General features: G+C 52.3%; 6 protein-coding genes across 6 annotated transcripts; 5 read left to right on the forward strand and 1 right to left on the reverse strand.

The window, feature by feature from the left end:
• Window positions 1-60: 60 nt before the first annotated feature.
• On the reverse strand, window positions 61-270 carry IAQ61_003354 (uncharacterized protein; the record flags this gene model as incomplete). The annotated part of the gene is made up of 1 exon (XM_066095942.1): window positions 61-270. The coding sequence occupies one exon, from the start codon at window positions 268-270 to the stop codon at window positions 61-63; it is 210 nt and encodes a 69-aa protein (XP_065954187.1).
• A 114-nt stretch (window positions 271-384) lies between these two features.
• GEL1_1 (beta-glucanosyltransferase) lies at window positions 385-2,237 on the forward strand (the record flags this gene model as incomplete). The annotated part of the gene is made up of 2 exons (XM_003844962.2): window positions 385-553; window positions 610-2,237. 2 exons carry the CDS (start codon window positions 385-387, stop codon window positions 1,803-1,805), a joined length of 1,365 nt encoding a protein of 454 aa, XP_003845010.2. The 3' UTR covers window positions 1,806-2,237.
• A 117-nt stretch (window positions 2,238-2,354) lies between these two features.
• IAQ61_003356 (uncharacterized protein) lies at window positions 2,355-3,521 on the forward strand (the record flags this gene model as incomplete). Its single annotated transcript, XM_003844963.2, has 1 exon — window positions 2,355-3,521. One exon carries the CDS (start codon window positions 2,355-2,357, stop codon window positions 3,519-3,521), a length of 1,167 nt encoding a protein of 388 aa, XP_003845011.2.
• Window positions 3,522-5,445: 1,924 nt separating this feature from the next.
• On the forward strand, window positions 5,446-7,593 carry IAQ61_003357 (uncharacterized protein; the record flags this gene model as incomplete). Its single annotated transcript, XM_003844965.2, has 4 exons — window positions 5,446-5,753; window positions 5,814-5,927; window positions 6,393-6,518; window positions 6,913-7,593. The coding sequence occupies exons 1-4, from the start codon at window positions 5,670-5,672 to the stop codon at window positions 7,591-7,593; spliced, it is 1,005 nt and encodes a 334-aa protein (XP_003845013.2). The 5' UTR covers window positions 5,446-5,669.
• Window positions 7,594-8,022: 429 nt separating this feature from the next.
• On the forward strand, window positions 8,023-10,408 carry IAQ61_003358 (uncharacterized protein; the record flags this gene model as incomplete). The annotated part of the gene is made up of 3 exons (XM_003844966.2): window positions 8,023-8,188; window positions 8,368-9,009; window positions 9,059-10,408. 3 exons carry the CDS (start codon window positions 8,023-8,025, stop codon window positions 9,760-9,762), a joined length of 1,512 nt encoding a protein of 503 aa, XP_003845014.1. The 3' UTR covers window positions 9,763-10,408.
• A 945-nt stretch (window positions 10,409-11,353) lies between these two features.
• Window positions 11,354-13,066, forward strand: IAQ61_003359 (uncharacterized protein; the record flags this gene model as incomplete). Its single annotated transcript, XM_003844967.1, has 1 exon — window positions 11,354-13,066. The coding sequence occupies one exon, from the start codon at window positions 11,354-11,356 to the stop codon at window positions 13,064-13,066; it is 1,713 nt and encodes a 570-aa protein (XP_003845015.1).
• Window positions 13,067-14,136: the final 1,070 nt, after the last annotated feature.

Raw genomic sequence — 14,136 nt, forward strand, 5'->3', positions numbered from 1 at the left:
CGCCCGCCAGTCGTTGGCGTTGTCGCCCCCTGACCAAGGCTGGGCGCGGCACTCTCAAATTCACGATCCATCTTGGCCTCTTGGTCCTCCGCCGAAGTGGCCATACTCCCAGCCTATGCCAACCTTCGTCGACTTGGCTTCAGACCGGCGATGGGGGTTGGCAGGTCCCACCGTGTTAGCATTCGGAGGCTCCCAAGAAATTAGGTTCTTCATATACGTTTCCTCCATCCCCGTTGTTGCGCAGTCTCTCAATGCCTTCCGCTTGATCATTCTCATCAGTGGACCTTTTTCCCTATCTACTTACCCGTCACTCGTTAAACCAGACAGTTTTTTGCGCTCTTCTACTTCTCTACTAATTCGTCTACTTTCGTTACCGTTGCAGCCATGAAGTCCGGTCTTGTGCTGTCTCTCCTGGCAGCAGCGATTGCTCCAGCTTTCGCCGGTGTCGTCCGTCGCCAGTCCAATGGAGATCTGGTCCCAGTTGAGGTTAGGGGCAACGCCTTCTTCGCGGGCGATGACCGATTTTACATGCGTGGTGTTGCCTACCAGCCAGGTACGCTGTCACGTCGAGGAAATATAGATAGACGGGAGTACTGACGCAATCTACAGGTGGTGCTGCAGACGCAAAGGATCCCCTCCTTGATCTTGAGGGTCTGAAGCGTGATGTTGAGAACTTCAAGACGCTCGGTATCAACACGATCCGTGTCTACACGGTCGACAACTCCCAGAATCACGACGAGGGCATGAAGATGCTTGCAGATGCCGGCATCTACCTGGCACTTGATGCCAATACCCCGGATTACTCGCTCAACCGTGAGACCGCTGCCACTCTTCACCGCTCCTACAACGACGTTTACCTCCAGAGCGTCTTCGCCACCATCGATGCCTTCGCTAAATACAGCAACCTTTTGCTCTTCTTCTCCGGTAACGAGGTCATCAACGAGAGGAACAACACCCACGCCGCTCCCTACATCAAGGCCGTCACCCGTGACATGAAGCAGTACATCGCCAACCGCCACGACCGCATCATCCCTGTCGGATACTCTGCTGCGGATGTGTCGGAGAACATTGAACAGCAGGCACTTTACTTCAACTGCGGTGAGGACTCTGTCCGCTCTGACTTCTTTGCTTTCAACGACTACTCCTGGTGCGACCCGTCCTCGTTCACCGAATCTGGCTGGGACCGCAAGGTCGAGACCTACAAGGACTACAGCAAGCCCATCTTCCTGTCCGAATTCGGTTGCATCACCAACAGGCGTGACTGGGGTGAGATCGCTGCTCTCTACTCCGAGAACATGACCGCTGTCTACTCTGGTGGTCTCGTCTACGAGTACACTGTCGAGCCCAACGGTTACGGCCTGGTCGAGGTTGGCGACGACGGCAAGATTAGCCCCAACGGCGACTTTGACCGTCTCAAGGATGCTTACGAGGCCACTGCCAACCCCCGAGGCGACGGCGGCTTCAAGTCCACTGGCTCTGCTTCCGAGTGCCCTGCTCAGTCTGAAGACTGGGAGGTCGAAAGCACTGACCTCCCTGCCATGCCCCGTGGCGCGCAGAAGTTCATGGATGAGGGTGCTGGCACGGGTCCCGGTCTTGATGGCGATGGCTCTCACTTCGCCGGAGAGCCCAGTGAGGACACCGCTGAGCCTGGCTCTGGAAACCCCACTCGCATACCTACCCCTGGTGCTGCCAGCGGTAGCAACAGCAGTGGCGGCTCTTCTGCTGCCGCTAGCGTTGACATTCCTCTACGCTTCATGGGCATGGTCGCTGCGAGTGTTCTCTTTGGCGCTATGCTTGTATTTTAGAGGAACCGAGCCAGGCTCACCAAGCCAGTGGGCGAGTTTCGAGGATCCAAGCAGATGTTAGGAGTTGACATTTTTCATTTGTGGTTCTCAAGGCCTGCTCTGGCGTTGGCTCTGCAGCTATCCAGGTCCTTCTTATACCATGTCTATCATTGCCGGCGCAGGGCTTTCTTTTGATCTTGAGCTTGATGTAGGAATACATGCATGAACTTGATTGTGCGCACAATTTCTGTTATCCGTGTATCTGCCTCGTACTTGTGACTGTGCAAGGATGATTGACTGACCGTTTGGGAGATTTGGATGAATGCACCAACCGGTTAGCGTCATCTTGGGGGGTGGACCCTGGATCTCAGCGGCCGGCATAGAATGTTCCATGGTCGCTTGATATATTCTACTACAAAGTACACCACTCTTTTGCGGCGCGCGCTCTACTATCTTCCATCACTGTTAACTTTGTATATTTGCAATCTGAGAGTTATACTTCTCCTCATACCCTCCCCCGCAACACAACTTGTCTCCCCATCCATCAACGACCGGTACCGGTACCCCGCCATGGACCAAGCAGCCAAAGGTGATGCGGCGCTCAACGCGAACAAATATGACGAAGCTATTGAGCATTATACGAAAGCCCTCTCTTCGAACGCGACAGCCGTGAAGTACTACATCAATCGCTCTACAGCTTATCAACGATCTACCAAATATACCGAGGCTCTCAACGACGCTGAGACGGCCGTTGTTCTCGCGCACAAGCGTGCTGTTCGCGAACTTATCAAGGACTCACAGTTCAGACGCGCTATGGCACTCTACCATCTTGGCCATTACGCAGATGCTCAGTTTGTCCTGGATATAGTGAAGGAACTCGACGAAAAAGACAAGATGCTTCCAATTTGGAGCACAAAGCTGGCAGCGAAGCTTAAGGACTTGTCTCCAGAAGACCTTGCAGCCAAGGTCACAGTCAAGAAGGTGCCGGAAGTAGAGATACCCAGCGCTACCCAAGCCTCCAAGCCAGCACCATCGACGAATACGACAAAGACGGAAGCACCAGCGGATACGCCCAAACCCGTCGTGCCTACACCAATCAACAAGATCAAGTATGACTGGTACCAGAACAACGAGAGTGTGACTATCAACATTCTTGCCAAAGGTGTACCCAAAGAGTCAACCACGGTTGAGATGGAAAAAGACTCCCTATTCGTCTCCTTCCCCGTCAGCGGCTCCTCGTCAGACTACAGCTATACCGCCGACCCCCTCTATGCCTCCATCGACCCCACACAATCAACCTACCGCGTCACGCCCAACAAAGTCGAAATCACCCTGCGCAAAGCAAGCCCCAGCACAAAATGGCGCACCCTAGAATCCGACCGCGAAATCGTCCCAGACGAAACGAGCAATCAATCCCCACTACAGTCACACATACTCTCCGACAAAACCAACCAGTCATCCTCTGCCCCCGCATACCCTACATCCTCCAAGTCGGGCCCCAAGAACTGGGATACAGTGGTGCAAGCAGATCTCAACGACAAAGACGAGATTGAGGGTGATGAGACGTCTGCCTTCTTCAAGAAGTTGTATGCGGGGGCCTCGGAGGAACAGCAGAGGGCTATGATGAAGAGTTATTCAGAGAGTGGCGGCACAGTGCTGAGTACGGATTGGAATGATGTGGGGAAAAAGACGGTGGTGCCGGAGCCGCCCGAGGGTATGGAGGCGAAGAAGTACTAGAGAATGGGGGATTTATATCCTCCTAGAGCAAAGGAAGTCATGCATGGTAAGCATGGACGGGTATGTGATTACGATGGTATGATACGGAGATGCGTAGGTTAGCTGTGTGGCTAATGCTTCTTCGTCATGAGCACCCGTGTTATACCCCAGATCTATATAAGCAGCATTATACATTTACATAGCATGGAGTTTGGGCGCGTCTGTGTATGGGTTATACACATACAAGAGGTCGAATCGAACACCAAACACTCGACCTCATATCACCTTTCCCTCGCCCCATCCATCCAACCTCCATTATCCCCCATACGCCAAAAATCCAGTTCCTCACCGCCCCCTCCACTCCACCACCACACCCAGAATGCAAGGGCGAACTTCCAAACACCGCAAAACTCTCATGGTGCAACAGAGCGCATGGGTTTGGTGTAACGTGTAACGTGCAGCATGCAACGTGTTTGTTTATCGATATGCATGGTGGGTGGGGTTTGCTTGCCGTTTGCATGTATATGCATGTGTACCTACATCTGTCGTGCATGTCTGCATGCAGGGGTTTTTTTTTCAGCCGGTGGGGATGGGTGGCTGGGGGGATTGCTGTAGGTTGTGCTACTGTTTGCTGGGGTAGGGTGGTTTCGGGGTGAATGGGTTGGCGGCGTAGGACGTGGTGGATGGTGAAGCACAATGGGAGGTGAGTATATTGTTAAAGGTGTAGAAGCGGTGCCACTGGCCTGAAGGTCAAAGAGCAACGTGAAATACTATACTTGCGCTACCAGAGGTCTCTATTGTCCATGTGCATGGACTGTCCTCGCACATTGGGCCATGTTTATCGATGGAGAAACAGTGGAGTGACGTTGTGGCACATTTTGTCTTTGCAATGTCGATCTATTCGCATTTTGCTTGCTTCTTTTTCGTCTAGGGTTGCATGGCTATACGGCTTCTATTTTAGCGACAATGGCAATGTTCATCCGTCCCGGTGGTGTTAAACTTCACGCTGTGGTGGCACGGATCTTATGATGACTTGGAGTGGCTGGTCACGTGCGAGGCGTGCTTGAGTAACGGTAGGGGGGTGCACTACTACTCCTACTGGTGGCACACACACACACACACACAACGCATGACGCTTTCCTCATGTCCGATTGCACCGGTGTTGAGATTTGCTCATTCGGTTTCTTCCCATCTCGACGCTCTACCTACCTCTATAGTCCTTCACCGCAAGCCCCGGCTATAACGGCGTAATCGCCTCGGAGAAGACGAGGTCGAAAATGGGGCCTTGAATAGATAGATGGGTCTAGGCGCGGCGCGGCGGACGGTGAGAGCAGTGTGATCTGTGTCGCATAGCACCGGAGCCATAGGAAGTGCACGAAGCAAGCAGCTGAAATACATTCAGTATGGTCAGGGGTGAGCGGGGGGGGGGCAAATCTAAAAGAGAGCTATCGTTGTTGTCGCCTCCGCCTTTGCTCCCTGACCCCTACGACCTTCAGCTATAAAGTCGCCACTCGCAGCTATGTATCGTTCCTGTGTGACTTGTCCCTCTCCACGACAGCAGCAGTGGACATGAGGCTGGCCATGGTGTTCGCATACCAACATTGCAACCGGTTATTGTCGGTGGCGCCATGGAGACAGGCTATCAAGTATGTAGCCAAGCTCACATCAGCGCCGTGGAGAGCACTACCGCAGGTACAGCCGCGTACAAAGTTATCGACAGGTAGGCTTTGCAAGCTTGACTGCCCACTATCGTTGCTAATTTCGCTGCTCGCACGAGGGGTCAGCACAGGGGTAGGCCACTGGCGCTTAGCAGTTGACAGTAGAGTAAATTAGTCTTACTAGGTACTATAGTTGGTAAGGTACGTGCCGTAAGGATAACCCCTGTGACTTGCAGGAAATCAAGCCGAGAGGATTTTTAAAAAGCTTTGTATATTTGTACCGTGGTATCAAATCGTGTGATGATTCCCACGTAATCCAACTCATCCAACGTAATATGCGCATACATAGGATACTGTGCACAAGATACTGTTTGTTCAAAGTATAATTTCATGCCCAGAGTCTATATAAGTCGTATCAGTATGCAATCAAGAAAATACAAGCTTAGATCGCATCCTTTGCCAAGTTTCCTACACTATACACGAAGTCCTATACCTTTCCAGCCCAGCCAACATGAAATCAACCGCCAGCTTCGTGCTCCTCTGCCTTTCTGCCGCTTGCAGTGCGCAGATGAGAAACCCGAAGGACCGAAGGGGGGTATGTTCACCCTCTCCCTTTTCACCAACCCGACGTGGAGGAAAGACTGACACAGGGTAGCTCTGTAGGGTGGAAGACCCCAAAGACCCTGAAATCCCCCAGGGAGGCTATTGTCAATACGAGTGGATAGAAATCGATGGCTCTGAAATGTCGGAGAGAAACTACTGCGGCACCGTGAGTATCTTACGTAGGCTTGGGTGACATACCTAGAGACCTAAATCGTACACGGAGGAGGATGCTAACAGAAGCAGAACCATCCGTGTCCACAGGACTATTGGCCTTGTTATATGATGGATTATGGCAGGGCGTTTTGTGAATCGGGGATAGATAACGGTCCTAGACCTGCAACCAATGACATTGTACCTGCAGACAAAGGCACTGCACCTACCTGTATAGCTTTCTTACCGTGCAGCGTGATGAGGAGCCTTCGCTCAGGACCTATATTCTGCTGCCATTTGTACATTCGTAAACGTGATAGAGTAATACTATTTCGGCTTTCTCTCCTCGCGATCCATTGCATGCTGTTACAGCCAGATATACGTATATGCTCCCAGGTCTTTTTCCTGCTGCACACTTGTACATAGTGACTATAGTGCTATTGTGTGTGCCTTGGTATGGACTACATACAATGGTATGTAGGTAGACTCGTTAGACTCGTTAGTTTGCATCCTTAGTCTGATGGTCTCCGTATTAGCGCCGATGGACGAAGTTGTTATAGAACAGAAGATGATGACGATAAATTACAGATTGGTCCGGTCAAACTCGGTATAATACGGCAACTGGCAGGGATGCAACCCGACGTACCGTACCTGCATTGGCGCATACACTTTTCTCTTGGGTTCTGTGCATCCCAGCCATCTCTGGTTGAGCGTGTGCCACAGGACTTGCCATGCTGGCCATGCTGGGGATCGGTGTGCTGGTGGGATTGTGGCACGGCAAAGAAGAAGCAAATCGGATAGGTTGCAGGATGCTGTGTGAAGGTCACCTAGGCGGACCGCTGCGTTTGCCATGCCACTGAGTGCGCCTTGGGATGTTGGCGTAATTTGCTGGTACGGTCCGGCGGGTTGCACTAGGAGCAAGAGGACATGAGCTGGTGTTGTCTTGCTCACCGACTCACTGTTGACGAGAGGAGGAGATTGGGTACCTAGACTGCTTGGAGCATGGAGAACGGGGGGAAGATGTGCACCAAACACCAAAAGGAGACCAACGAGCCAAAGGCAGGCGACGGCCAACCAACACAAGCTTCTCTGCATCATCGATCACGCCGTGCGGAGCGATGACGCTCGGCGGCCATAACCGACGCCGCGTTCCATTGCGATGCGCCATTTTGAGTGGACCATGTGGTGTCTTTGGCAGCCAAAAGCGTAGAGTCGACGGTATGCTGGAGATTGCGATGCGGCAGACGCACGGGGCTGTCCACTCCACCTCCACTGGCCAGCCAGACAGCGCGCGGCAGAGAGGCTCGACAGCCGAAGCAGAGGAACGGGGATTGCGCAAAGAGGACGAGACGAGCAGAGAGGCAGGATTCAGTCGTCCGCGAAGAGGAGGGCCAAAGCCTCGACAGAGTCATCACAGAGACGACCAGACTGCGCGCGCGCAGAGAACGTCCAAAAGTCAACGGCTGCCGACAAAGGGACAGGGAGGCAAAGATCAGCCTGTATCCCTTGATCCCTCACTCGCCCCCGTCTTCATCTTACCATTTCCCGTTCGAGCGGCTGGCTGCACCGCACAGCTGCCACCGCACGGCCGAACAGGAGGCGGGAAACAAGGGCCTCCCATGCCCCTGGGGCTCGTCCATGGTTTCACCTCTACCGATTCGAGCATTCCTTCATCTCCCTGAAAAGCATACCCTTTGGGGCCCTGGTGATAATCGCCCAGTTCCCCCTCCCTCTCTTTGCCCTTCCTTTTGGTCCCCGCCCTTGCTCGTGTATACATGTCATTCCTTTTACATTGATTGAATCGTCGCTCGTTTGCACCACCATCACCACCACCACCACCATCACCACCATCACCGTTCGTTATCGATTGCCCCCGTTGCTTACCGCAACTTCACCCTCCTTTTCCGTGTACACTGATTCAGGCGGAAAGAGGCCTGGAGGCTGGGAAATTACAAGTCCACTCTCAAATCCGATTGAAACCCTCGGCTGCCCAGTCGACTTTTCACACCGAGCAAAAGAAAGGATACCCAACTTTGGAACCTGCCTGATCTTGCACGCCCAACAACCTTACTTGACCCTCTCGCTCACAGCCGTAGCGACGATCGCCAACCATGAAGTCTGTCGCTCACCTTTCCGCCGCCGTGGCGCTGCTATCTGGTACCACCAACGCCTTCTGGCGTATGCCATGTCACGAGCGCACGGCGCTGCTGCGCCTTGACCCCATCGTCGACAAAGGAACGGCTTCTTCTCACGGTCATTCCATCTTCGGTGGAAGCAGTAAGTAGAACCATTCACCCTGTCCCGATTGCATGTTGTCCCATCTGGGGTCTCATGCATCGACCCAGTAGAAGACAGGCCGCCGCCAACGGCGTCTGAACTGTCGTTGCCATGTGGCTCATCGTCTTGAAGCAGCCTGCCTTCACTTTCGACCTTGTTCGCTGACCTCGAAAACCTAGATTTCGCCGAGACCACCACCTATGACATGCTCAGAGCATCAACGTGCACATCGTGCCAGTTCGGCGACGACAAGTCTGCGTACTGGACCCCATCTCTTCATTTTGTGCACAAGGATGGCAAGACCGAAATCGTTCCCCAAGTCGGCGGCATGCTTGCATATTACCTGCTCCTCGGCGATAACATCAAGGCATTCCCCAAGGGCTTCCAGATGGTTGCAGGTGATAGTCGTCTTCGCAACTTCACCCGCCCACTGCCCGATCCGCCAACGGCAGAATGGACGGATGAAGACAAGACGCAGCTCGCGCTCGGTCAAAAGGCGATTGGCTTCAACTGCATGAACTACAACCGGGCTCCTGAGGGCTCCCGCCAACGCCACGTCTTTCCCGACAAAGAGTTCCTCGACGCCAACTGCGCCAATGGTATCCGCGCCGAGATCATGTTCCCCTCGTGCTGGAACGGCAAGGACGTCTCGTCACCCGATCACAGGAGCCACGTGGCATACCCCAGCTTCATCGATGGTGGAGAGTGCCCCGAGGGCTTCCCCGTCCGCTTGCCCACGCTCTTCTACGAGACCATCTGGAATACGTACGCTTTCAAGGGCATCGAGGGAATGCTCTCCTGGGCCAACGGTGACCCCACTGGTATGTTCCCTAGCTCTTCCAAACATGACTTGATCTAACTGCAACCTAGGCTGTGGATACCACGCTGATTTCATCGGCGGCTGGGACATCGACGTCCTCCAGAGAGCGGTCGATACTTGCACCAACCCCTCTGGCCGTGTCGAGGACTGCCCTGTCTTTGCCGGCGACCTCCAATCTGAGGCTAAGCAAGCAGAATGCAAGATTGAAAAGATCCCCGAGATGTTGCGCCACGAGGACTGCGAGGGCCCCACACACGGCCTCTGCGGCAACGTGCCTGTCCAACAAGGCCCTGAATACGCGGCACCTCTTATTCCTGGCATCGGTGTCGCCTCGCCTAATGCTCCCAGCCCATCTCCTGCTGCTCCCAGCCCATCTCCTGCTGCCCCAGATTACCCTGCTGCACCACCGCCAGCTGCTCCTGCATCCTCGTCTGCTCCTCCACCACCTCCAGCACCTGTTGCCAACCCACCTCCCCAACCAAAGGTGGATCCAGCTGCTAACCCGGTTATCCCTGCCGTCGCCCCTGCCCTCCCCCTCGTCACACCCGCGGCGGACATCAAGGACGCAAAGCCCAACGACGACGACGACGACGACATCATCACCACCACGACTTACACCAAAGAGGGTGTCGTGTACGAAGTTTGCATCAAGGAAGTTGAAGTCACCGTCACCGTCATGGCGGATGACGAGCCAGCACCCTCTCCGCATCTGCGCCGCCACGCCCACCGACACCGTCGGAATGCCGGTCACTAGGCTATTCTACCCCTCTCACGCCCGTGATTGCGAGTCTCGTACGCCAACGTCTTCTGCTTCTCCTTCCTTTCTTGAACGAAAACGTACATTCTTAACATCTCTGTCGACCGGCTGGCACATGAAAGCAACGATGAGAGTTTCGGGCCCTGTCGCTCTCTCCTCGCTGTAGACAACCAAGTAGTAGTAAATGGAAATCAGACAATGCTGGGTTAGATTGTATCGTCTGTTTTTTTCTTGAGCAGAGAAACATGTAATACATCTAGCAAAGCCCAGGGGTACATATATATATAATTAGCAAGAGGTGGAGACTTGAAATTCCTTTTTTTTATATTGTTCTGTACCGAAATACCATCTTGACGTTTGCAGTTTTTTTGTCGATGTTTGTTTTCTTCCTCTTCTCTTGGAGAATATTTCTATACTAGGGCTTGGAGGTTGAATGGGTGGAAGACGGGGAGGGGTTTGGCGTCAAAGGCTGTGCCGGAGACTTGTGCGTGCATGTGTTGGATGGATGCGTTTTTGTCTTTTTTCTCTTCCTTGGACTTGCTGCTTTAAATGATGATAGAAAACAAAGGAGAGGTAGTTGCGTTGTTGTTGTACGAGATATCTAATGAGGCGTGGTTCTCATGAACGTTGATTTGCTTTGGCCGACCCGATGTGTGTTGTGATGTTGGCGCGTATGTTGTCATCGGGTGCTGTCATATATGTTGTCCTTGTGCCATTGCGAGACTGTTATTGGACTGATATCCCCTGATATCCTTCTTCACGCTCACTCACTCACCTTTTGTGTTACGCCTCAGTGAGGTTTCGTAAGAGTTTCTAGGTTCACGTTTCGATTCGCACACATCAATTTGCTTTGTTTCTTACTACATGCGCATCACTGCCGCGGTATCGTATGTATTCTCGTGATTTATCTTTTCTTCTAATAAGATCACGCTCCTTATATCTGTCGTGCTTATATCAGCTGTTATCGGCAGTTTGTCGTTTCAATAAGACTGTATGCAGTCCTCCCTGTTGGCCCACACGTAAAGAACCCATTTCATTGACCACGTCGACATCCCTCCATGCATCGCTCTCATACTATCAAGCGACTCTGGGGCCAAGTACAGACTTTCAGGTTATACTTTTGGTACAGAGAGTCAGTGTCACCGCATGTCCTGCGGAAGAGCCCAAAGTGCCCTTCACAATCTTCGATACTATGCATTATTCACAATGGGTGTTCCGGGCTAACGCTGTTGGCGGAGGTCAAACATGAAGAAGATACGTAGACATGTCACTCGGGTAGGACTACATATCCTGTCACGCATCTTTTTTGCATAAAAGGGTGACTCAAAGGCTGTCATTTGCCACTTACACCACTGCAAGGAAGCTAAAACTACGACGACAAAAGCTCTAGACAGCACGTTTATCTTCGTCTCTGCGATACGAAAGTTTCGAGAACTAAGGTGCCCCGTAGGTATACACCTTCCTCAGTAGCTCGCATCACTCGCTCCTTCTCACTCTTCTACAGCCCAGCCGTTCAATATCAAGTCTCTGTCAACCGCGTACCCCACTCGACCACGCTCTTCGCGTCCAGGCACTCGGCCGTGCTACTATGGACTTCTCACTGCTCAAACACATAGCCTTCAACTCCAGCTCCTCGAATGGCACTCTGACTCTGCCGTCCACAATACTGGAGGCGTTCATCCCGGGATACCAAATCTTCTCCCAGCTGTTCCTTCAAATCTTTGGATTCGATATGGGGTTGATCATATCTGGCTGCCTCATCGTCTTCGCAATCTCCAAGGGCATCTGTCTATTATACTATGAAGGCTACAAGTTCTTTGGGAGCTATTTGTCGTCCACAGTCTACCTTGAAGAATATGAAGATCTCTATTCCTTTTTCGTAGAGTGGCTCAATGCAGAAGGCTTCGTGACCACTGGCAGAACCTTGAAGGCGGTTTCTGCAGCTCCAAGTTTCTACCAGAAGAAGTACGCTGACGAAGGCGTGGACGCGTATGGCATCTGTAATTGTGCAGATTGGGAGAGCAATGTAGCCGTTCGTTTTGAGCCCTGGTACGGCGTTTACAAGTTTTATTTCCAAGGTCGGCTGTTCATCATGACGCGTATACCGGGAGATAGACGAAAAGGAGAGGACAGCCACATTACTATTCGATGTGCGGGTCGTAGCTACGAGCCCATCGCCGCTCTGCTGCAGCATGCACGATTGTTGTCCCGCTCAAAAGGAATGGATATGACGTTTGTTTTCCATTCAAAATATCTACAGTCCGAGTTTAGGTGGCAGCAACAGTCATACCGGCCCGCCCGCCCATTGAGCACGATTTCACTTGATGAGCAGAGTAAAGTCAGAATCGTCAAGGATATAAACGAGTATTTGCATCCTGCCACTTCACGCTGGTATTCTGAGCGAGGCATCCCGTACCGTAGAGGTTATCTTTTGCATGGGCCTCCCGGAACTGGAAAGACTTCAATGTCTTTCGCCTTGGCCGGGGTTTTTGGCATGAATATATACTGCATCTCGCTCAGTGCGGCCCAATTGACAGAATCGTCTCTTATGGACAATTTCAACAGTCTTCCCGACCGTTGCATTGTTCTGCTCGAAGATGTCGACGCTGCTGGTCTTCGTCGTGAAGATCTTCCCGCCGAGCCGGTTGCAGTAGAGCAGGAGTCCGCTTCTACAAAAGAGAGCGATCGACCGGGCGCTCACCCTACAAAGAGCAACGAGTCCAAGTCTCAACCCAAAAAAGAAAGCACTAGTAGGATCAGCTTGAGTGGCCTGCTAAATGTCATTGATGGTGCTGGTTCGCAGGAAGGACGTGTGCTGATCATGACTACAAACTGTCCTGAGAGTCTGGACGATGCATTGATCCGCCCTGGTCGCGTAGACCTCCAGATCGGCTTCGGATACGCCAATTATGAACAGACCCGGGACATCTTCACTCGCATGTACAACACGGAGAACCATAATAACCCGTCCACCAGCAAGCATAAGTCATCCGGTCCTGCAAACCAGGCGGCCAGGTTGCCACGGGACAAGGCAAAGCTGGCCAGGCTGGGGGGCGAGCACTTTCTTGAAATGGTTACTTACCAGCCTACCTTGGAAGTCGCGGAGCCGGGAAATTTGGCTGATATGGCAAGATCATTTGCTGTTCAGATTCCAGAGGGCAAGTTCAGCCCAGCAGAGATTCAAGGATTTTTGTTAACCTTGAAATATGAACCCCTGAAGGCGGTTGAGAAGGTAGGTGAGTGGCGAGACGCTTTGCTTGGAGCGAAGAAGAAGGGCAAAAAGGTCGTCGATTTTGATTAGGCCCCAAGATCCATCTCACCTGGTGTCTTCGCTGGTGAAATTGGTTTGGCGTGGGCGTTGGTGAGGTGTTGCAAGATGGTAATTGCTTCACCTGGTGCCATCTCTGCACCACCTAGCATATACCGGTACGATTACTAGATCCACCAAGACTGTCTAATAATGATAATGAATAACAAAACCTTCCCACAAATCCCATTGCCATGTCTACATGTACACAACAAAGCCCCTTTCACATCATCTACGTCATGAAATAGCCCCCAAACCAGCCGGGCGACTCGGCACAGTACCGGTACCCAAGGTCCATAATAGGCATCCAACTAAGTCATCCATCCAATTTCAGCGGCACAATGAACAAGGCGGACCATTAAAGTATTCCACATGGACGCCAATCCCGTTTCCACTCACCGGGTCGTCCGTAGCTTTTGGTTCTGGGTGGACCGTGCTTGACACGGGTGAGTTGGTGTCGCGTAGCTCAGACCAGAGGTAGTCCGCGGTACCGTACCGGTAACTAGTTACTTTCTCAGAAGCAATGATTTAGTTAGCATTCGCTTCTTGAGACATTTCCCACCGGTATCGGTAACATGACAAAACTGCACCATTTCCAAAAAAAAAAAAACACCAGCGCGAACATGAATGTTACATCACAGAGCAAACTCTACTACTTTACATCCTTGACTTCACAGTGGCGCCTACACATACTTGAACATGGCCAGCCCTTTCCACGATTCAGCCGCTGGCGACCCGCATAACCGTGGTGCCTGGGCATCACTCCACTAACCCTGTCACATTGACTACACCACTCCATCTGATTTGCCCACAGTCCCTTTGACTCGGATCCGCCCACCTCACTGTGGCGCAATGGCGCGCCTTGCGAGCGCATAGGAAATGGCGTTTGCCTGAACAGTTGATGTTGTGTGGTCGACATGGACGGGTTAAGATGGATGGCTTTCCCACGCGGATCGGCACGACTTTTGCGAGTCTTGGTGCTTCTTTTGCTTTGCGCAAGTTGGGCTTTTCTTCTTCTTTATAATCACAGACGAGGGGCTTTGTTGGTGTTTTGGGAAAGTGGG

This window comes from Plenodomus lingam (assembly GCF_022343315.1).
Source record: "Plenodomus lingam strain CAN1 chromosome Unknown contig_17, whole genome shotgun sequence".
Lineage (NCBI taxonomy): Eukaryota > Fungi > Ascomycota > Dothideomycetes > Pleosporales > Leptosphaeriaceae > Plenodomus > Plenodomus lingam.